Below are 26536 nucleotides of genomic sequence, written 5' to 3'. Positions count from 1 at the left end.
CTTCTTCCTCACTCTCTAACTGAAAATTCTTATCCTTCAGACACACCTCTCTAAAACTGGTTTTCCCTGTATATTTACTGCCTAAGCGATGTTGTTTTTATCTCCTATCTATTTATAACTAATATATATCTTTTGTCCTTGCCCAACTGTTAACCTTATAGAGATCCTTGTAACCTGCATTTTTTAAGTAGTATAAATAGATTCATTGTTAAATTTTAGATATGCTATTAACCTAAATTTTTATTGTTACTAAATTTTTCATAACTTGGAGCTTTTCTCCCCGGGACTCCGCTGTAAATGGATATATATCCAGTCGACTTTTCCCAGTTAACAGATGTAAAATAAAAAAAATAAATAAAAAATCATATTGGGGCATAAGCACTGTCTAACTTGATCATACTTGGGCATAATCACTGCCTATGATAATCACAGTGGGACATAATCACTGTCTATGATGATCATATAAGGGCATTATCACTGCCTAAGATGATCATACTGGGCCATAATCGTTATCTATGATGATCATACTGGGATATAACCACTGACTATAATTATCATACTGGGCAATAATCATTATCTACATTGATCATACTGGGGCATCATAACTGTCTACTATGATCATACAGGGGCATAATCACGGTCTACGATGAACATAATGGGGCATTACTACTGCCCTTAATGATCATGCTCGTGCATTATCACGATCTACAATGATCATACAGGGGTATAATTATGAACTACAATGATCATACTGGGACATAATCACTGTCTACAATGGTCATACTGAGGCATCACCACTGCCATGATGATAATACTAGGGCATAATCACTGTCTACAGTGATCATACTGGGACATAACTGTCTAGGATGATCCTACTGGGGCATAATCTCTGTCCACTATAATCATATTGGGCATAATCATTATTTGCAATGAATATACTCGGACATTATCACTGTCTACGATGATCATACTTGGACATAATCGCTCTGTACAACGATCAGACTGGGACATTATCATTGTCTACAATGATCATAGCGGGGAATAATGACTGTCTATGATGACCATACTAGGGCATTAATAATTTCCGAGTAAGGTGGCCATACTGAGGCATAATCACTGTCTAACATGCTCATACTGGGGGACAATAAATCTCTACAGTGATTATAATGGGACATAACCACTGTCTACTTTGATCATACTGGGGCATAATCACTATCTATGATGATCATACTGGGTGATAACCACTAAATCATGTACTAAATTGTGCGGACTGTGTACTCCAAGAAGGCAGTGTATGCCGAGACGTCAGAGAAGAATACATTTTATTCATTGGGTCCCTTGTCTTTATTCTTTGTTGTATTTACTGCTTTCGTTTTGCTTCTTTGTTGTTGTTTTGGCTGCTGTGAGACATAACCACTCTCTACTATGATCACGCTGGGGCATAATCACTGTCTATGATGATCATACTGGGACATAACCACTCTCTACTATGATCACGCTGGGGCATAATCACTGTCTATGATGATCATACTGGGACATAACCACTCTCTGCTATGATCATGCTGGGGCATAATCACTGTCTATGATGATCATACTGGGACATAACCACTCTCTGCTATGATCACGCTGGCATAATCACTGTCTATGATGATTAACCAGGGACACAATCAATGTCTACTATAAACACACTAGGGCATAACCAATGTCTAAGGTGGTCACACTGGGGCATAATCACTATCTATGATGATTATACTGGGACATAACCACTATCTATTATGATCATACTGGGGCATAATCACTGTACTGTATACAATGATCATACTGGGGCATAATCACTGCCTACTATGATTATACTGGGCTATAATCACTGTCTACGATAATCATACTGAGACATAACTGTCTTCGATGATCATACTGGGGCATGATCACTGTCTACAGTGATCATACAGGGGCATCATCACTGTCTACGATGATCATTCTTGGGCATCATCGCTGCCTATGATGGTCATACTGGGGCATAATCACTGTCTAACTTGATCATACTTGGACATAATCAATGTCTATGATGATCATAGTGAGGCATAATCACTATCTATGATGATTATACTGGGACATAACCACTATCTGTTATGATCATACTGGGGCAGAATCACTGTACTGTATATAATGATCATACTGGGACATAATCACTGTCTACAATGGTCATACTGAGGCATCATCACTGCCATGATGATAATACTAGGGCATAATCACTGTCTACAATGATCATACTGGGACATAACTGTCTAGGATGATCCTACTGGGGCATAATCACTGTCCACGATAATCATATTGGGCATAATCATTATCTGCAATGAACATACTCGGACATTATCACTGTCTATGATGATCATACTTGGACATAATCGCTCTGTACGACGATCAGACTGGGACATTATCATTGTCTACAATGATCATAGCAGGGCAAAATGACTGTCTATGATGACCATACTAGGGCATTAATAATTTCCGAGTAAGGTGGCCATACTGAGGCATAATCACTGTCTAACATGCTCATACTGGGGGACAATAAATCTCTACAGTGATTATAATGGGACATAACCACTGTCTACTTTGATCATACTGGGGCATAATCACTATCTATGATGATCATACTGGGTGATAACCACTAAATCGTGTACTAAATTGTGCGGACTGTGTACTCCAAGAAGGCAGTGTATGCCGAGACGACAGAGAAGAATACAGTTTATTCATTGGGTCCCTTGTCTTTATTCTTTGTTGTATTTACTGCTTTCGTTTTGCTTCTTTGTTGTTGTTTTGGCTGCTGTGGGACATAACCACTCTCTACTATGATCACGCTGGGGCATAATCACTGTCTATGATGATCATACTGGGACATAACCACTCTCTACTATGATCACGCTGGGGCATAATCACTGTCTATGATGATCATACTGGGACATAACCACTCTCTACTATGATCACGCTGGGGCATAATCACTGTCTATGATGATCATACTGGGACATAACCACTCTCTACTATGATCACGCTGGGGCATAATCACTGTCTATGATGATCATACTGGGACATAACCACTCTCTACTATGATCACGCTGGGGCATAATCACTGTCTATGATGATCATACTGGGACATAACCACTCTCTACTATGATCACGCTGGGGCATAATCACTGTCTATGATGATCATACTGGGACATAACCACTCTCTACTATGATCACGCTGGGGCATAATCACTGTCTATGATGATCATACTGGGACATAACCACTCTCTGCTATGATCACGCTGGGGCATAATCACTGTCTATGATGATCATACTGGGACATAACCACTCTCTACTATGATCACGCTGGGGCATAATCACTGTCTATGATGATCATACTGGGACATAACCACTCTCTACTATGATCACGCTGGGGCATAATCACTGTCTATGATGATCATACTGGGACATAACCACTCTCTACTATGATCACGCTGGGGCATAATCACTGTCTATGATGATCATACTGGGACATAACCACTCTCTACTATGATCACGCTGGGGCATAATCACTGTCTATGATGATCATACTGGGACATAACCACTCTCTACTATGATCACGCTGGGGCATAATCACTGTCTATGATGATCATACTGGGACATAACCACTCTCTACTATGATCACGCTGGGGCATAATCACTGTCTATGATGATCATACTGGGACATAATCACTCTCTACTATGATCACGCTGGGGCATAATCACTGTCTATGATGATCATACTGGGACATAACCACTCTCTACTATGATCACGCTGGGGCATAATCACTGTCTATGATGATCATACTGGGACATAACCACTCTCTGCTATGATCACGCTGGGGCATAATCACTGTCTATGATGATCATACTGGGACATAACCACTCTCTACTATGATCACGCTGGGGCATAATCACTGTCTATGATGATCATACTGGGACATAACCACTCTCTACTATGATCACGCTGGGGCATAATCACTGTCTATGATGATCATACTGGGACATAACCACTCTCTACTATGATCACGCTGGGGCATAATCACTGTCTATGATGATCATACTGGGACATAATCACTCTCTACTATGATCACGCTGGGGCATAATCACTGTCTATGATGATCATACTGGGACATAACCACTCTCTGCTATGATCACGCTGGCATAATCACTGTCTATGATGATTATCCAGGGACACAATCAATGTCTACTATAAACACACTAGGGCATAACCAATGTCTAAGGTGGTCACACTGGGGCATAATCACTATCTATGATTATTATACTGGGACATAACCACTATCTATTATGATCAAACTGGGGCATAATCACTGTACTGTATACAATGATCATACTGGGGCATAATCACTGCCTACTATGATTATACTGGGCTATAATCACTGTCTACGATAATCATACTGAGACATAACTGTCTTCAATGATCATACTGGGGCATGATCACTGTCTACAGTGATCATACAGGGGCATCATCCCTGTCTACGATGATCATTCTTGGGCATCATCACTGCCTATGATGGTCATACTGGGGCATAATCACTGTCTAACGATCATACTTGGACATAATCAATGTCTATGATGATCATAGTGAGGCATAATCACTATCTATGATGATTATATTGGGACATAACCACTATCTATTATGATCATACTGGGGCATAATCTCTGTACTGTATACAATGATCATACTGGGACATAATCACTGTCTACAATGGTCATACTGAGGCATCATCACTGCCATGATGATAATACTAGGGCATAATCACTGTCTACAGTGATCATACTGGGACATAACTGTCTAGGATGATCCTACTGCGGCATAATCACTGTCCACGATAATCATATTGGGCATAATCATTATCTGCAATGAACATACTCGGACATTATCACTGTCTACGATGATCATACTTGGACATAATCGCTCTGTACGACGATAAGACTGGGACATTATCATTGTCTACAATGATCATAGCGGGGAATAATGACTGTCTATGATGACCATACTAGGGCATTAATAATTTCCGAGTAAGGTGGCCATACTGAGGCATAATCACTGTCTAACATGCTCATACTGGGGGACAATAAATCTCTACAGTGATTATAATGGGACATAACCACTGTCTACTTTGATCATACTAGGGCATAATCACAATCTACGATGATCATACTGGGTCATAACCACTAAATCGTGTACTAAATTGTGCGGACTGTGTACTCCAAGAAGGCAGTGTATGCCGAGACGACAGAGAAGAATACATTTTATTCATTGGGTCCCTTGTCTTTATTCTTTGTTGTATTTACTGCTTTTGTTTTGCTTCTTTGTTGTTGTTTTGGCTGCTGTGGGACATAACCACTCTCTACTATGATCACGCTGGGGCATAATCACTGTCTATGATGATCATACTGGGACATAATCACTCTCTACTATGATCACGCTGGGGCATAATCACTGTCTATGATGATTATCCAGGGACACAATCAATGTCTACTATAAACACACTAGGGCATAACCAATGTCTAAGGTGGTCACACTGTAGCATAATCACTATCTATGATGATTATACTGGGACATAACCACTATCTATTATGATCATACTGGGGCATAATCACTGTACTGTATACAATGATCATACTGGGGCATAATCACTGCCTACTATGATTATACTGGGCTATAATCACTGTCTATGATAATCATACTGAGACATAACTGTCTTCGATGATCATACTGGGACATGATCACTGTCTACAGTGATCATACAGGGGCATCATCACTGTCTACGATGATCATTCTTGGGCATCATCACTGCCTATGATGGTCATACTGGGGCATAATCACTGTTTAACTTGATCATACTTGGACATAATCACTGTCTATGATGATCATAGTGAGACATAATCACTGTCTATGATGATCCTACTGAGGCATAATCATTATGTACTATGATCATACTGGGGCACAATCATTGTCTACAATGATCATACTGGGCATTATCACTGTGTATGATCATCATAATGGGAAATAAATCACTGTCAACAATGATCATGTGAGGGCATAATCATAGTCCACAATGGCCATACTGGGGCATTTACACTGTCCACGATGATCATAGTGGGGTACAATCCTGATCTACAATAATCATAGTGGAGCATAATTATGATCTACAGTGATCATTCTGGGACAATATCACTGTCTGTGATGATCATACTTGGATGTAACTGTCTACAATGATTATACTGGGGAATAATAACTGTCTACAATGACAATAAGGGGCCATAATCACTGTCCATGATGATCATAATGGGACATAATCCCTATCTATTATGATCATACTGTGGCATAACAACTGTCTATGGTGATCATACTGGGGCACAATCACTGTCTATAATGCTCGTACTGGGACATATTCATTGTCTGGGATATAATCACTGTCTACTATGATCATACTGGGGAATAATCACTGTCTACAATGATCATACTGGGACAAAATTAATGGCTAAGATGATCATACTGGGACATAATCTCTGTCTAGGATGATAATACTGGGGTGTAATCACTGTCTGTGTTGATCATACTGGGGCATAAACACTGTCTATGATTATCATACTGGGACATAATCACTGTCTAAGATGATCATACTGGGACATAATAACTAACTACGATGATCATACTGGGTGATTATCATACTGGGACATAATTACTGTCTAAGATGATCATACTGGGACATAATAACTAACTACAATGATCATACTGGGTGATTATCATACTGGGACATAATCACTGTCTAAGATGATCATACTGGGACATAATAACTAACTACGATGATCATACTGGGTGATTATCATACTGGGACATAATCACTGTCTAAGATGATCATACTGGGACATAATAACTAACTACGATGATCATACTGGGTGATTATCATACTGGGACATAATCACTGTCTAAGATGATCATACTGGGACATAATAACTAACTACGATGATCATACTGGGTGATTATCATACTGGGACATAATCACTGTCTAAGATGATCATACTGGGACATAATAACTAACTACGATGATCATACTGGGTGATTATCATACTGGGACATAATCACTGTCTAAGATGATCATACTGGGACATAATAACTAACTACAATGATCATACTGGGTGATTATCATACTGGGACATAATCACTGTCTAAGATGATCATACTGGGACATAACTAACTACGATGATCATACTGGGTGATTATCATACTGGGACATAATCACTGTCTAAGATGATCATACTAGGACATAATAACTAACTACGATGATCATACTGGGTGATTATCATACTGGGACATAATTACTGTCTAAGATGATCATACTGGGACATAACTATGATAATCATACTGTGGCATAATCACTGCCTAAGCCAATCATGCTGGGACAGAATCACTATCAACAATGAAAATACTGGGACATAATCACTGACTATGATGATTATACTGGGTAATCATCACTGTCTATGATGATGATACTGGGGCAAAATCATTGTCTATGATGATGATACTGGGGTATAATCACTATCTTTGATGATCATACTGGGGCATAATCACTGTCTATGATGATCATATTCAGCATAATCACTGTCTAAGATGTTTATACTGGGTCATAATAACTATCTATGATGCTCCTACTGTGGCATAACCATTGTCTGCGATGACCATACTTGGGCATAGTCATAGTCTGAGGTGATCATACACAGACATAATCACTGTCTGAAATGATTATATTGGGGTATTATCATTGTCTAAGATGATCATACTGTGGCATAATCACTGTCTCAGGTTATCATACTGGGACGTAAAACACTGTCTATGATGATCATACTTGGACATAATCGTTGGTTATGATGACCATAATGCGGCATCATCTCTGTCCACGATGATCATACTGGGGTATATTCGCAGGTTAAGGTGGTCCTACTGGGGCATCATCACTGTCTAAGGTGATCATAGTGGGGCATAATCACTGTGCAAGATGATCATATTGGGACATAATGATACTGGGACATAATCACTGTCTACAATGATCATACTCGGGCATAATCACTGTCTACAGTGGTCATACTGGGACATAAACACTGTCTACGATGATTATACTGGGACATAATTACCACACGTCTCAACTTTTTAAATCATGAAATCTGGCCAAAGCCTTAAATAATGGGGGTGAAAAGACCCAAAATAAGGACAGATTTTAAATACTGCTCTTATTAACTTAGAAAGCTGCTACAATAACAGGATTTGTGATAGCATACATTTTCTGAAGGATATGAAGTCTGAACCTCAAATGTGTGTCATTATGTAGTCATTACTTAGTGACTTCAATCCTTCACGATAGGCCAGAAAATGACAGATTTTATGAGGAACAGACCAAATATTCAAGGCAAAAGTCTGGACATTCAGGGAAAATCTGTACCGTTGAGAGGTGTGACATCACTGTCTATGATGGTCATGCTGGGGCATCACCAAAGTCCACTATTATGATCATACTGGGGCATATTCACTATCTATGATGATCATACCGGGGCATAATCACTGTCTATGATGTTCATATTGGGACATAATGACTGTCCAAGATGATCATACTGAGACATAATCAGCATACCTCTCAACTTCTTAACTCAAGAAATCTGGAAAAGACTTAAATAATGGGGGGGGGGGCAAAGACCCAAAATTAGGACAGATTTTTAATATTGCTCTTATAAACTTAGAAAGTTGCTAGAATAGCAGGAATTGTGATAGCATACATTTTTGACCTCAAATGCGTGTCATAATTTTGTCATTATTTAGTGAATTTACTCCTCCATGATTTGCCTGAAAATGACAGATTTTATGACGAACAGATCAATTATTCAAGGCAAAAATCTGAACATTCAGGGAATGTACAGTTGAGAGTTATAATCACTGCCTACAATTATCATACTGGGACATAATCACCATACCTCTCAACGTCTTAACTCAAGAAATCTGAACAAAGCCTTAAATACTGTGGGGGACAAACCCCCAAAATAGAGAAATATTTTAAATAGTGCTCTTATAAATTTATAAAGCTGCTAGAATAAAAGGATTTGTGTTATCATGTTCTTAATATGAAGTGTGAACCTAAAATGTGTGTCATTATTTGGTCAGTATTTAGTCACTTCATTCCTCCATGATTTGCCGGAAAATGACAGTTTTTATGATGAACAGACCAAATATTCAAGGCAAAAATCTGCATATTCTGCAAATATCTGTATAGCTGAGAGGTATGAATCACTGCCTACAATGATTATACTATGGCATAATCACTGCCTAAGATGATCATACTGGGACATTATCACTGTCGACAATGAACATACTGGGACCTAATCACTGTGTGTGATGATCATACTGGGACATATTGACTGTCTATGATGATCATATTGGGGCATCTTCACTGTCTGTGATGATCATTCTGGGGCATATTCACTGTTTATTATGGTCATACTGGGGCATAATCACTGCCTGTTTTGATGACACTGGGGCTAAATCACTGTCCACGAAGATCGCACTGGGACATCATCACTGCCTACGATGATCATACTGGGACATAATCACTGTCTACAGTGATCATACTGGGACATAATCACTGTCTACAGTGATCATACTGGGACATAATCACTGTCTACAGTGATCATACTGGGATATTCTTATTTTGTGCGATGATCATACTAGGATATTATTACTGCCTACAATGATCTTACTGGGACATAATCACAGTCTACGATGATCATACTGGGCCATAATCACTGTCTAAGATGATCATACTAGGACATCATAACTGTTTATGATGATCATACTGGGGCATAATCACTGTCAATGACGATCATACTGGGACATAATGTCTAAGATGATCATACTTGGACATAACCACTGTCCATGATAATCATACTGGGACATAATCACTGTCTCTGACAATCATAATGGGCCATAATTGCTGCCTATTTTCATGATATTTGGGCTAAATCACTGTCCATGAAGATCACACTGGGACATAATCACTGTCTACGATGATCATACTGGGGTATAACTACTGTTTATAATGGTCATATTGTGACATAATCACTCTATATGATGATCATAGGGGAGTATAATAACCGACTATGATGCTCATACTGGGGCATAATCCCTGTCTAAAATGGTCATACTGAGACGGGTATACTTTTCTTTATAGAAATTACATAATCTCTTCAACTAAAGTGCACTTTCGCGAAAGCCAATTCACCGAATCGGCAAAATAAAAAAAAAAAGATTTTAAACACAGTTTTGCAGGGAGGCAAGCACCCCTGCACTGCTCATGTGGGGGGCTGTGCCCCCACACCCCCGCTATTTTAATATACTAACTCCGAGATCGCACTACAGTGGGGATAAGGAAGGATCATTTTCCCCACTATACTACTATCTTGGAGTTAGTATATTAAGTTAGCGGGGGTGCAAGGGGGCTTGCCCCCCTCCAAAACTGTGTTTAAAATTTTTTTTATTTTATTTTGCCAATTTGGTGAATTTGCTTTTGTGAAAGTGCTCTTTTGTTGAAGTGCACTTTCACAGAACTGGGCTTGACCTTCTGTTTGTCAACAAACTGTGTTTTTGACAAACAGAAGTAGAGCCACTGAGACATAACCACTCTATGATAATTACACTGGGACATAATCACTCTCTACAATGAGCATACTGGGACATAATCACATTATACGATGATCATATTGAGGCATCATCACTGTTCACAATGATCATACTGGGGTACAACTGTCTACAATGATCATACTGGGGCATAACCACTGTCTATGATGATCATACTTGCTCATAATCACTGTCTAAGGTGATCATACTGGGGCATAATCAATGTCTAACATGATCATTCTGGGACATTTTCACTGTCTATGATGATCATACTGGGACATATTCACTGTCTAAGATGATCATACTGAGACATAATCTCTGTCTCTGATGAAGATACTGGTACATAATCACTGTCTACATTAATCATACTGGGGGATAACCACTATCTGTAATGATCATACTGGGACATAATCACTGCCTATGATGATCATACTGGGACATAATCACTGTGCAAAATGATCATACTGGGACATAATCACTCCCTAAGATGAGCATACTGGGACATAATCACTGTCTAAGATGATCATACTGGAACATCATCACTGTCTATGATGAACATACTGGTACATAATCACTGTCTACATTAATCATACTGGGGCATAATCACTATCTGTGATGATCATACTGGGACATAATCACTGCCTATGATGATCATACTGGGACATAATCACTGTCCAAAATGATCATACTGGGACATAATCACTCCCTAAGATGATCATACTGGGACATAATCACCCTGCACGATGATCATACTGGAGCATAATCACTGTCTACGATGATCATACTGGGACATAATCACTGTCAACAATGATCATACTGGTACATAATCACTGCCTATGATGATCATACTGGACATAACCAATGATGGCAGCAGCTGTTTCTGCTCATAAACTGCCAACAAAGGCAGTTTCTTTTAACCTGACCTTTAATATTTTGTGTGTTTGCATGTATATATTTATTTATTTCATTATCTTTTACAAATAAAATGAGAAAAAAGGCATACATTTTCTAAGTACTGACTTTAAACAAATTCAGTAAGCCCCCTCATTTCTCTAGAAAAGGGATAAATGGGATATATACTGGTGACATGCCTGATATGGTTAATATTGTGTACAGAAGGGGGTTATAAGGACTCATTAATGCCACAAATGACAAGACTCCTCCATCCCCCTTCATACACTTGTCTGGCAGTTGTGGATTAAGGACACGTTAATTAGTTACTTCCTGTGTTTGGGAGTTTGATTTTCTCACCCTCCATTTCCCTAAAGTGTGACTCTGAGCTTTCTTCATCCTCCATTTACCTAAAGTGTAACTCTGAGCTTTCTTCACCCTCCATTTGCCTAAAGTGTGACTCTGAGCTTTCTTCACCCTCCTTTTGCCTAAAGTGTGACTCTGAGCTTTCTTCACCCTCCATTTGCCTAAAGTGTAACTCTGAGCTTTCTTCACCCTCCATTTACCTAAAGTGTGACTCTGAGCTTTCTTCATCCTCCATTTACCTAAAGTGTAACTCTGAGCTTTCTTCACCCTCCATTTGCCTAAAGTGTGACTCTGAGCTTTCTTCAGCCTCCATTTCCCTAAAGTGTGATTCTGAGCAAGTCGCTTGACTAGGTTGAGTCTGAAAAAAAAAAATGTGGATCTGTGCTCTACTCAGATTTACAAGTACAATTTTTTTTCCATTTGTGGACCACTGTAAAGCACAGATCATGTGTTTTTTTTTTTCAGGCTTAGCTCAGAAGAATTTTAGTAAAAAACTCCACAATACAAAAAAATGAAAATAAAATAAAAACAGGTGCAGATATTTGATGAACATTCAGAGAATTTCAGATTTGCATAGGAAATAAAGAAACATTAGAGATAATTTTATAAAAATGTAATATAAAAAAAGAAGAGAAAAAGGAAAACACAATTTAAAGGCAGACAGGTCGAGATATAAAGATGTATATTCACTGTATTTCTAGTTTGCATAAAAATCCACGTGTAGGAAATGTGATGTCATTAATGTACACCATTGTAATCATTTGTGGGAGGATAAAGAAAAATCTGGGTTTAGCAAGTATTGGAACAAATTATTGGGAGATTCTGGATCTGGATCTATGAACCTGAGAACTGTTTAGAGTATTTTGCTAGGGGGCATGGACCCAAACCTCACTATACATGAAACAGAAAGAGGAGAGGGACGTGTGTGGTTCTGTGGGTGCTGTGGGTGGGTGAGAGGGTGCAAGATTCAAGGACGTCTGAGGTGGTAAAAGACATGAAATACTGATGATGATGGAGATGATTAGGTCAACAAATAATACAACATACTATATATAATAATAAAATTAATGTACGTTGTACTAAGTAAGTGCATGCATTCAACATATACAGATTTCTATGAATATGACACACAAAGTAAAGCATGCATTTTCTTACCTGAGCTTTCTATAACACTCACGGGTTTATTTCTTAAAACCCAGGAAAAAACTGCAAATACATGTTCTTTGCCCGTCTTAACATTTGACACTTTTACGTACTCACAGTACCAACCAGACTCTGGCAAAATGAACCTTGCTTCCTTTTCTAAAGTAATCATAAGAAAATCACCTAGGTCTTCATCAGCATGAACAGTGACCTAAAAAAAAATAAATTAAAAAAAACAATGAAAACACTGAGAAGACTGATGTTTACATTAAGATCAGTGATAGACGGCAGGCAATGAACCATAATTTATAGTATGTTTACGCATTTCTTCAGATGGATTACCTAAATGTAATATGAAAATAAGGATTCTTTGTTGGAGTATTACAATTTCTGCTAAAGAACTGGAATATTAATACTGACTCTATGGCGTTTTATTCAAAATAATTTGACAAAATGTAACAATGTAAAACACGTACAACACAGAACAAAAGAATGGTTAGTGTAGATGTAAGGACCCTAATGACCCACCCAGATGGTCCTCTGAGAACCACTTCAGCAGTACAGCAGCCATTAAAATACGAACACTGCAATATGTATCAGGGAATGTTAGGCAGTAAATGAGAAGTGTCACGCTGCATGCTGTATTGAAGACACCAGACACTCCGAACAGATTTAGGGTGCACTGGTCTCTACAATATGTATCAGGGAATGTTAGGCAGTAAATGAGAAGTGTCATGCCATCAATACACAATATTATTGCATACAACATATATGTGTATATGTATATTTCACCTTCTCATAAAATTACTGAGTATTCTAATTTGTACTACTTGTGTGAAAAAAAAATGTTTGCTTTTATGTAACATTTGCTGGTTTTTATAATGTCTGTCATAACTTCTGTATTAGCTTTTTATTAACTTTGTATGATTTTTTTGGAGCTTTTCTCCCTGAGCCTCTACTGAAAATGGACATATATCCAGCTAGACCAGCCTGGTCAACAAATTTAAATAAAATGTAAAATAAATAAAATAAATAAATAAATGCTGCATGCTATGTTGAAAACACCAGACACTCAGAACAGATTTAGGGTGCACTGGTTTCTGCAATATGTATCAGGGAATGTTAGGCAGTAAATGAGATGTGCCATGCTGCATGCTATGTTGAAGACACCAGACACTCAGAACAGACTTAGGGTGCACTGATTTCTACAGTATGTATCAGGGAATGTTAGGCAGTAAATGAGAAGTGTCATGTTGCATGCTATGTTGAAGACACCAGACCCTCAGAACAGATTTAGGGTGCACTGGTTTCAACAATATGTATCAGGGAATGTTAGGCAGTAAATGAGAAGTGTCATGCTGCATGCTATGTTGAAGACAACAGACACTCAGAAAAGATTTAGGGCAGGGACGTCGGGAGGCATACGCACTTTACTGATTTCAGTACAACTTTTTTAGAAGGGGGGTAGCTTTTTTGAAAAAAATAAATAAAACATACATATTTAAAGGGTGTTGGCTCCTTTAATGAGCATACCAGCCAGTCGGAAGTGAGCTCACATCATGGTTGGCTGGCTGCAAGCGGGAAACAATGAGTTGGAACTTGGAAGGCAAGCATTGGATTCGCAATCTGAGTTGGAAGGCAAGCAATGGATTCGCGAGCGGGAAAGAATTGCAAATGGATTATCGCTGAGTTGGTGGAAGCAAGGGCATTCACAAATGGATTATCGCTGAGTTGGTGGAAGCAAGGGCATTCACAAATGGATGAAAGGCAATCAACAATTGAAGTAAGTGCATTCAGAAATGGAGGTGTGTGTGTGTGTGTAAATGCCCCCACATAATACACCTGCTGGCTATAGGTGTTCAGGCTGAAACTCTGTACCTTTGCTTCAGGGTAAGAACAGCCTAAGTCCCTAACCGCCACCATTTCTGAACTTTGTTCAGATTTGCTTTTCTTTTTTTTTTTTCAAAACAGGTTTATTGTTTTAACATACAAGAGAAATATCATAACAATTTTATACAAGTAATTAAAAATAGATATGATTATAACATTCAACAAAACAACTAAAGTATTTACAAAGACATCCACTACTATCAGATCAATTAATTAAACTAAAATACCATGCTATTGAAATTAGGATTTTTTTAACAAATTTTGTAAATTATCCCATACAATATAATAAGATGTTTTTCTAGTTGTTCTTGACCTAATTGTGTTTATTTCCATATGGCACACTATATTCATAACATTTTTAAATTCATTGAACGAAGGAGGTGTATCTGAAATCCAATTTCTGGTTATTATTTTCCTAGCCACTGCTAGAATAGACCATAACAAGGGAAGCTTAACCTTTTAACACTTTGAGGTACAGGTGTGTTGAATAATATAAGAGATTTAGAAATAATGAAATTATCTGTAAAAGAGCCTGCAAAAATTCATTAATTGACTTCCAGTATTCTTTCAATTTTATACAGTCATAAAACATATGAGCCCAGTCAGCATTAATTTCTACATTACATCTCTTACATAGATTATCTTTATTATTTATTTTATTCATCATCAAAGGTGTATAAAAAGATCTATGTAAACATTTCCATGTATAAAGTCTCCAGACAATGGAAGACGCAGTTCTATAGGCAGATTCCAATATATATTGTTTATCTTGTTGATTTGGTGGGTCCCCATTAATAGAAGTGAAATAATTCCAGTATGTATCTACACTGTAAAAAGTTTCTTGTCTGATAATTTTATGTATATATGAAAGTTTACCTTTATCAGAAACTTTATGTTGTAAATTTAATATCAAGTAATCAATCAGTGTTGGAATAGATTCTTTAACTGTTATAGACATTAGATCTATTCTATCAATGAGATGTTGTCTAAAGGTCTGAACCTCTAACCAGCAAGTTTCTCTTAGATCAAATTCTTGTTTTAAGAAATCTAGATTTTTAACTTTATCAGATATCAACTGATACCAGTACTTTAGATCATTATCTATAGCTAAATGAGTTCCTTCAGAAGTAGATGACAAAAGCATACCCTGAGTATACATTATAGGAATATAATAAAATTCCATTCCCTATACTTAGGGTGCATGAATATAAAGTTACGATAGCTAATAATAATATTTAATGGGTAACAAACCATATGTTTAGGTGTAATAGGTGAAGTACAAAATTCCTTTAGTAACCATAACATGGAGTTATTTACAATCATATTTTTATGTGTTAAGGAGATTTTCATGAAGTGCATACTAATTAGCTCCCAATAATCTTTCCATTTTGCGACATATGACTGATCTATTAATAAAGTAATAACTTTTACAATAGAAGAGATAGTATATAAATTAAAGTCTGGAAAAGAAATACCCCCTTGAGACCAGCTATTAGTATGTTTCTTTAATGCAATCCTAGGTCTACAGATTTGCTTTTCTAATGGTTGTGAGCTATGGTGAGAACTGAAGTTGTATTTCTCCCATTATTGTTTTTGATGTTTGTCCAGGTTTTTTGTGCTAAGGTGTGAAGTGAGAACTGAATTTGTATTCCCTCATTATTGGCTTTGTTTGTCCAGGTTTTTTGTGCTAAGAGGTTGAGAGTTATCTAAATGATAGCCATTAAGTTTGTCTTCCTATTTTTAAAACTGCTAATTTAGCATAGTGTTATGTTGCACTGACTACAGTGCATATGGTTCTGGGTTCAAGACATGCATGGTAATAACACAGCGTTTTATTCTAGCAACTTTTCAAAATTATACAAGCAATGTTTAAAATGTGTCCCTGTTTTTTGGGCTTTTGTCCCCCCCTCCCAATAAATGTTGGCTTTTTCCAGATTTCTTGTTCTGCAAAGTTCAGAGATACAGCTGAGTGTCAACATTTTACAAGGAGCTGAGAGCTGCAGGGGAACTTAAGTTTAGTGCTGCTTATCTGGACTCTGCTTGTACTGTTAATAGCACAACAGGTAGTGTACTTGCTTTTGTTGCAGAAGGTTATGGGTTCTTCTCCCACAGTAGGTAGATGCATTGCTGATACTGTACTGTGTTGTAAAGGGGGGTGGATGCTGTAGCCTGTTTTGGCGAAGATATCTAGTAGTAACTATGAACCTGTTATCAGTTAGCCATCCATTCCCTATTGCAATATTACTAGCGTATCATTGTTTTTAATGCAACATAGGCAATTTATTCCTCAAGGGCAACAGGCACATTATTTGTAGATGAAACCATGAAATATAAAAATGTTTGCTAGCAGCAGCCTCTTCATTAGTTACAGATTTCTCTAATGTGGAATTATGTAGATGGCTTTTACTAGTTCAGAGATTGTGCATATTTACTTTTACTCGTGGACTGTAGACGTTTGAGTAGACTTTTATGATGGAAGGTGTATCAAAGAGCATGTATATGTTTCATGTGCAAGGGGCCTATGATTTGAAAACAGCCCAAAGTTAATCTTTATCTGCCACTGCCAAAATGTATTTTCTTTGAATGTGGGTTTCAATGCTGTTTCAATGAACGTGAGTTTCAAGGGTAGAGAAGTTTTAATGCTAAATCTAGTTTCATTGTGAGATTGCATTGCTTTGTTTAGCAGATATTTATTGGTGTTCGTGCTGTAAAATGCAAAATAAAACTTTTTCTGGCAAATCATTTAGGAATGAAGTCACTAAATAATGACCGACGTTAAGTTTCAGATGTCATAATCTTCAGAAAAATGCATGCTAATGCAAGACCTGATTTTTAAGCAACTGTCTTAAGTTTATACAAGGTCAAATTTTAGTACTGTTTTTATGTTCCCCCCAATATATTTGGCCTTGTCCAGATTTCCTGCATTAAGAGGTTGAGAGGTATGTGCAAATAAATCACTTTATAGAATTAGAAATATCCAAACCTCTCAGCTGTCCCCAATTTTGGCTCAAAATGTTGCTCTCCCCCTAATAATCTCTCCGAAAATAGCAATTTTGGAAGAAAACATGGAGGGTTTACTTTACTTTTATAAATAACTGCAATGATCAGAGTTATACATTACTTTTATTTCAGAAATGCATGTAGATTCTCTAATTTTGTCAGCTGTTCTAAGTTAACTGTGCTCATATTAAAATGGTGTCCCTTCTTTGACAGGTTCCCAGCTGTATTGTCTGGAAATTTTATATTTTTGCATCACATTTTGGTCCGTTTTTCATAAAATTTTGGTTTTCTGGCAAATTAGAGGCAAATTTTTAAAGACTGAAGTTAGAAAATAATGGCAGACATTTAAGTTTCAGATTTCATACCTTTCAGAAAATTCGTACTAATGCAAGACCTACTACTATTCTATTACCTTTCTAAATTTATAAGGGCAATATTTAAAAAAAATGTCCTTATTTTTGGGCCTTTGCCTCAGTTTTATTTATGAGTTTGTTGATCTAAGAGGTTGAGAGGTGTGTGTGTGTGTGTGTGTGTGTGTGTGTGTGTGTGTGTGTGTGTGTGTGTGTGTGTGTGTGTGTGTGTGTGTGGTAGGTACTTCTCAACTGTCCAAATTTTGCTGAATGTCTAGATTTTTGCCCCATATTTTTTGTCTGTTCCTCATAAATTTTGTGATTTTCTAGAAAATCATTTGAAGGCTGAAGTTGCTAAATAATGACAGACATTTGAGTTTCAGAATTCATGTCCTTTAGAAAAATTCATACTAGCACAAATCCTGTTATTCTAGCAACTTTCTCATACTAGCACAAATCCTGTATTTCTAGCAACTTTCTAAGTTCACGAGAGCATTATTTATTATCTGTCCCTGTTTATTTTAGGCATTGTCCATATTTCTTGCACTAAGAGGTAGGTAGGGGTGTGTGTGTGAATGAAACATCCTAGTTAGGGGTAGCAGGTGGTTAGTAATTTACTCAAGCTCAAAATCTGTACCTTAGTTACAGAAAACAAAAGCATAAAGTCTCTAACCCAACTACCATGCTGCATTTTTCAAAGAACTGACATTTCTGGTTAATTTTCAATTCAAGGAACCGAGTTTGAGTGAATGTATATTATATTACTGAAGAGGCATTACAGTGAATGCCTCTTCATCGACACTAAAAAAGCGAACCGTGAATTAGAAGAATGGCCGTAGCTTGGCTGGGGAGGGGGGTAACAGTTTGAGAGCTGTGAGTACAAATTTGAAAATCCTAGCTACACCCCTGATTTAGGGTGCACTTGTTTCTACAATATGTATCAGGGAATGTTAGGCAGTAAATGAGACGTGTCATACTGCATGCAATGTTGAAGACACCAGACCCTCAGAACAGATTTAGGGTACACTGGTTTCTACAATATGTATCAGGGAATGTTAGGTGGTAAATGAGAAGTGTCATGCTGCATGCTATGTTGAAGACACCAGACACTCAGAACAGTTTTAGGGTGCACTGGTTTTTACAATATGTATCTGGGAATGTTAGGCAGTAAATGAGGTGTCATGCTGCATGCTATGTTGAAGACACCAGACACACAGAACAGATTTAGGGTGCACTGGTTTCTACAATATGTATCAGGGAATGTTAGGCAGTAAATGAGACGTGCCATGCTACATGCTATGTTGAAGAGACCAGACACTCGGAACAGATTTAGGGTGCACGGGTTTCTACAATATGTATCAGGGAATGTTAGGCAATAAATGAGAAGTGTCATGCTGCATCCTATGTTGAAGAATCCGGGCACTCAGAACAGACTCAGGGTGCACTGGTTTCTACAATATGTATCAGGGAATGTTAGGAAGTAAATGAGGTGTCATGCTGCATGCTATGTTGAAGACATCAGACCCCCAGAACAGATTTAGGGTGCACTTGTTTCTGCAATATGTTGCAGGGAATGTTAGGCAGTAAATGAGGTGTCACGCTGCATGCTATGTTGAAGACACCACACACTCAGAACAGCTTTAGGGTGCACTGGTTTCTACAATATGTATCAGGGAATGTTAGGAAGTAAATGAGGTGTCATGCTGCATGCTATGTTGAAGACATCAGACCCCCAGAACAGATTTAGGGTGCACTTGTTTCTGCAATATGTTGCAGGGAATGTTAGGCAGTAAATGAGGTGTCACGCTGCATGCTATGTTGAAGACACCACACACTCAGAACAGCTTTAGGGTGCACTGGTTTCTACAATATGTATCAGGGAATGTTAGGAAGTAAATGAGGTGTCATGCTGCATGCTATGTTGAAGACACCAGACACTCAGAACAGACTCAGGGTGCACTGGTTTCTACAATATGTATCAGGGAATGTTAGGCAGTAAATGAGAAGTGCCATGTTGCATGCTATGTTGAAGACACCAGACACTCAGAACAGATTTAGGGTGCACTTGTTTCTACAATATCTATCAGGGAATGTTAGGCAGTAAATGAGAAGTGTCATGCTGCATGCTATGGTGAAGACACCAGACAGTCAGAACTGTTTTAGGGTGCACAGGTTTCTACAATATGTATCAGGAAATGTTTGCAGTAAATGGGAAGTCTCATGCTGCATGCTACGTTGAAGACACCAGGCACTCAGAACAGATTTAGGGTGCACTGGTTTCTACAATATGTATCAGGGAATGTTAGGCAGTAAATGAAAAGTGTCATGCTGCATGCTATGTTGAAGACACCAGACACTCAGAACAGTTTTAGGGTGCACTGGTTTCTACAATATGTATCTGGGAATGTTAGGCAGTAAATGAGGTGTCATGCTGCATGCTATGTTGAAGACACCAGACACACAGAACAGATTTAGGGTGCACTGGTTTCTACAATATGTATCAGGGAATGTTAGGCAGTAAATGAGACGTGCCATGCTACATGCTATGTTGAAGAGACCAGACACTCGGAACAGATTTAGGGTGCACGGGTTTCTACAATATGTATCAGGGAATGTTAGGCAATAAATGAGAAGCATCATGCTGCATCCTATGTTGAAGAATCCGGGCACTCAGAACAGACTCAGGGTGCACTGGTTTCTACAATATGTATCAGGGAATGTTAGGCAGTAGATGAAAAGTGCCATGCTGCATGCTATGTTGAAGACACCAGACACTCAGAACAGTTTTAGGGTGCACTGGTTTCTACAATATGTATCAGGGAATGTTAGGCAGTAAATGAGGTGTCATGCTGCATTCTAAGTTGAAGACACCAGACACTCAGAACAGATTTCGGGTGCACTGGTTTCTACAATATGTATCAGGGAATGTCACGCTGTAAATGAGAAGTGTCATGCTGCATGCCTTGTTGAAGACATCAGACCCCCAGAACAGATTTAGGGTGCACTTGTTTCTGCAATATGTTGCAGGGAATGTTAGGCAGTAAATGAGGTGTCATGCTGCATGCTATGTTGAAGACACCACACACTCAGAACAGCTTTAGGGTGCACTGGTTTCTACAATATGTATCAGGGAATGTTAGGCAGTAAATGAGAAGTGCCATGTTGCATGCTATGTTGAAGACACCAGACACTCAGAACAGATTTAGGGTGCACTTGTTTCTACAATATCTATCAGGGAATGTTAGGCAGTAAATGAGAAGTGTCATGCTGCATGCTATGGTGAAGACTCCAGACAGTCAGAACTGTTTTAGGGTGCACTGGTTTCTACAATATGTATCATGGAATGTTAGGCAGTAAATGAGGTGTCATGCTGCATGCTATGTTGAAGACACCAGACACTCAGAACAGATTTAGGGTGCACTGGTTTCTACAATATGTATCAGGGAATGTTAGGCAGTAAATGAGAAGTGTCATGCTGCATGCTATGTTGAAGACACCAGACACTCAGAACAGTTTTAGGGTGCACTGGTTTCTACAATATGTATCAGGGAATGTTAGGCAGTAAATGAGAAGTGCCATGCTGCATGCTATGTTGAAGACACCAGACACTCAGAACAGTTTTAGGGTGCACTGGTTTCTACAATATGTATCAGGGAATGTTAGGAAGTAAATGAGGTGTCACGCTGCATGCTATGTTGAAGACACCACACACTCAGAACAGCTTTAGGGTGCACTGGTTTCTACAATATGTATCAGGGAATGTTAGGCAGTAAATGAGAAGTGCCATGTTGCATGCTATGTTGAAGACACCAGACACTCAGAACAGATTTAGGGTGCACTTGTTTCTACAATATCTAAGAATGTTAGGCAGTAAATGAGAAGTGTCATGCTGCATGCTATGTTGAAGACACCAGACACTCAGAACAGTTTTAGGGTGCACTGGTTTCTACAATATGTATCAGGGAATGTTAGGCAGTAAATGAGGTGTCATGCTGCATTCTAAGTTGAAGACACCAGACACTCAGAACAGATTCCGGGTGCACTGGTTTCTACAATATGTATCAGGGAATGTCACGCTGTAAATGAGAAGTGTCATGCTGCATGCCTTGTTGAAGACATCAGACCCCCAGAACAGATTTAGGGTGCACTTGTTTCTGCAATATGTTGCAGGGAATGTTTGGCAGTAAATGAGGTGTCATTCTGCATGCTATGTTGAAGACACCACACACTCAGAACAGTTTTAGGGTGCACTGGTTTCTACAATATGTATCACGGAATGTTAGGCAGTAAATGAGAAGTGCCATACTGCTTGCTATGTTGAAGACTCCAGACACTCAGAACAGATTTAGGGTGCACTGGTTTCTACAATATGTATCAGGGAATGTTAGGCAGTTAATGAGAAGTGTCATGCTGCATGCTATGTTGAAGACACCAGACACTCAGAACAGTTTTAGGGTGCACTGGTTTCTACAATATGTATCAGGGAATGTTAGGAAGTAAATGAGGTGTCATGCTGCATGCTATGTTGAAGACATCAGACCCCCAGAACAGATTTAGGGTGCACTTGTTTCTGCAATATGTTGCAGGGAATGTTAGGCAGTAAATGAGGTGTCACGCTGCATGCTATGTTGAAGACACCACACACTCAGAACAGCTTTAGGGTGCACTGGTTTCTACAATATGTATCAGGGAATGTTAGGCAGTAAATGAGAAGTGCCATGTTGCATGCTATGTTGAAGACACCAGACACTCAGAACAGATTTAGGGTGCACTTGTTTCTACAATATCTAAGAATGTTAGGCAGTAAATGAGAAGTGTCATGCTGCATGCTATGGTGAAGACACCAGACAGTCAGAACTGTTTTAGGGTGCACGGGTTTCTACAATATGTATCAGGAAATGTTTGCAGTAAATGGGAAGTCTCATGCTGCATGCTACGTTGAAGACACCAGGCACTCAGAACAGATTTAGGGTGCACTGGTTTCTACAATATGTATCAGGGAATTTAAGGCAGGAAATGAGAAGTTCATAGGTTCATAGGTTTATACTAGGCTATCTGCCCTAAGGCATTTATAAGCCTAGCCCAAAGTTTTGTGGCTTACGCCACCCCTTATGTTAAAAAATACTGTGCCCATTAGTTTGTTGTTCCTCTGCCCAGCAGTGACACAAAGATGATTCCTGGGGTAAACCTACGATCTCCCATCCACCGGTCAAGATTTCTTTTGAACAGAGCCAGCGAGGTGCTCTGCCTCACATGGACCGGGACTCTATTCCACAGCCTAGGGAGTCTCTGGGTGACAAATCTATCCCTCCAACATGTCCTATTTATATCCATGCTAAGGTTTAAGTTGCTTGCTCTAGTGGATCTGGTAGATTTGGATTTTTTGAGGTGGAGCATGTCCATTAATTCCGGGTTGGACATGGCCTTGTATGTCAGGCACAGGTCACCTCTGAGCAGGCGGTATGCGACTGAATAGAGCTGGAGTTTTTGACATGCTGCATGCTACGTTGAAGACACCAGACCCTCAGAACAGACTTAGGGTGCACTGGTTTCTACAATATGTATCAGGGAATTTTAGGCAGTAAATGAGAAGTGACATGCTGCATGCCATGTTGTAGACACCAGACACTCAGAACAGATTTAGGGTGCACTTGTTTCTACAAAATGTATCAGGGAATGTTAGGCAGTAAATGAGAACTGCCATGCTGCTTGCTATGTTGAAGACACAAGACACTCAGAAGAGATTTAGAATGCACTAGTTTCTAAAATACATTTCAGGGAATGTTAGGCAGTAAATGAGGTGTCATGCTGCATGCTATGTTGAAGAGACCAGACACTCCATACAGATTTAGGGTGCACTGGTTTCTACAATATGTATCAGGGAATGTTAAGCAGTAAATGAGAAGTGTCATCCTGCATCCTATGTTGAAGAATCCGGGTACTCAGAACAGACTTAGGGTGCACTGGTTTCTACAATATGTATCAGGGAATGTTAGGCAGTAAATGAGGTGTCATGCTGCATGCCATGTTGAGGACAGCAGACACTCAGAACAGATTTAGGGTGCACTGGTTTCTACAATATGACTGAGGGAATGTTAGGCAGTAAATGAGAAGTGTCATGCCGCATGCTATGTTGAAGACACCAGACACTCAGAACAGATTTAGTGTGCACTGGTTTCAACAATATGTAAGCATTTACTGTATTTTCTGTTTGTTTGTTGAAAAAAACTTAAAAAAAACCCAAAAAATACTTCTGCTTTCCTACCTTTCCTAGCTAGTTGTTCCAGAGACCAGATTTGCTGATCCCTGGGCTTTGTATTTGGTTCCTGTGTTCCTCCATTTTCTTGTGTGGCCAGAGGGAAGTTTCTTTACTCACCAGTGAGAGTGGGGAGTACTGAGCTGCCTGTTTGTCCTCAGAGGAGTGGTTAGAGACAGCAACTAGTAATTCATTGGCCATTTTGGGTCATTTCCTGTTTTTTCCAGCCCCCTGCTATAAAGCGCGCGTTAGCGCGATTTAGCGCAGAGTTGCTACAGGAGCACACAAGAGCAGCAGCAGTTAATAAAAGTTAAACTATTCAGGCTACCTAAAGTCCACTCTTCAAATTTTCCCTTAAAACAGCCTTCCTTGAACTGTACTACTGATCTAACCAGCGTATCCTATAACTAAAAAGTTCATCTCTACTTGATTCCCAAGTAGTCTATTCTCTACCTGTAAAACCTAGCACTTGCTTCTACAGTACTTTTCACCTTGATATAGCACTTTTATTATAGATAGTACCCCACCAGCCTAAAACCCCTTTCTCGATCACCCACATCCCCCGGAGTCTTTTTTTAAGTTTTTTGTCTATTCCTTCTAGCATATCGAGGGATCAGTTGCTAGTGTCCTCTCCTGCTCAGCTGGTGAATCTGGGAATATTGAGGCAATGTTACAATTGCCTCATGTACACAGACAACCCTCTCCTTCTCCCACAAAACACAAATACATGCGAGAGATGCAACTATACAGCCAAACTGGAGGCCGAGCTCTCTCAACATAGGACTGGCAAGACCAGACAGGAGGAGAAGGTAACCACACACACCACATACCCAGTCGCACATAGTACTATCACAACTCCAAATCATACACATAAACACACAAAGACATACTCGGAGGCTCTAATCAAAAATCTACCAAAGCAGCAGAGGCAACCAAAGCAGACACCCAAACAACTACCACCTCAGGACACAACACATGCAACACATAGACCACACAGTCAGTGTGCCAAACTGTCACAGCCCTTAAGGCCAAACACAATGCCAGACACACTCGTCATTGGTGACTCCATAGTCAGACACACTGACGTCCCGCTCACCAGACTGAGTAAGGAGAAGGTCACAGTAAGCTGCCTGTCGGGCGCTAGAATCCGCCACATAATGCAAGCACTCAGGTCTCTCAACAGCAGGTACAAGTATGACTCAGTCATTGTCCACGCTGGTGTAAACGACCTGAGACGTACCTCCTTGGACTACATGAAAAGAGACATTGAGGAGCTCTCTGATTATGTAGCCCAGGTAGGTATGACCCTGACCTTGAGCAGTATCCTACCTTCACCAAGAATGATGCCACAATACAGCGATAAGATAATCAGCTTTAATAATTGGCTTAAACTCTGGTGTCATTCAAAGGGGATCCAATGTCTGTCTGCCTGGGATGACATGCTGGACAAGCCACACTGCTTCGCAAGGGATGGCTTGCACCTGTCACCCCTGGGCTTCCGGATATTGCCAAAGGCTCTTGCCACCCCCATAGTGCCTTTTATAGGCAAGGCTCAAATTCTAATCCTACCACCCTAGAACACAAAAAAGGAAAAAAAACTAAGGGTAATGCTGCTCAATGCCAGAAGTCTCAACCTCAAGATGCATGCACTCGAGGCCCTTCTCAGTATGGAGAACATCGATGTCTGTGCTGTAACTGAAACCTGGTTCAAGGCTCCTGAGAGCACCCCAGCACTATCAGGTTTTACCTCATATCATGCGTTCCGGCCCCAAAATCCGGACAACACCAAGAAAGGAGGGGGGGTGTCCATATTCATCAAGGACACCCACACCTCAAGGTTGGTGGCAACGCACGATGCATTGGAGACCATCCAGGTGCAACTAACCATAGGCAAGACTGCTCTGCAA

At 39.2% G+C, this 26536-nt stretch overlaps 1 protein-coding gene across 1 annotated transcript in view; it reads right to left on the bottom strand.

Annotated features, from left to right (window-relative positions):
• LOC122803969 (arachidonate 12-lipoxygenase, 12R-type-like) overlaps positions 1–26536 on the bottom strand; it is a 250347-nt gene that overhangs the window by 197960 nt on the left and 25851 nt on the right. Inside the window, exon 2 of the mRNA XM_044073647.1 lies at positions 13146–13344. Within this exon, the coding sequence (XP_043929582.1) occupies positions 13146–13344 (199 nt within the window). The remainder of the gene's footprint in view (positions 1–13145; positions 13345–26536) is intronic.

The sequence above is a fragment of the Protopterus annectens genome, chromosome 6.part0, assembly GCF_019279795.1.
Source record: "Protopterus annectens isolate FY-2018-M chromosome 6.part0, PAN1.0, whole genome shotgun sequence".
Lineage (NCBI taxonomy): Eukaryota > Metazoa > Chordata > Ceratodontiformes > Protopteridae > Protopterus > Protopterus annectens.
This window is presented reverse-complemented; position numbering and strand designations above follow the sequence as displayed.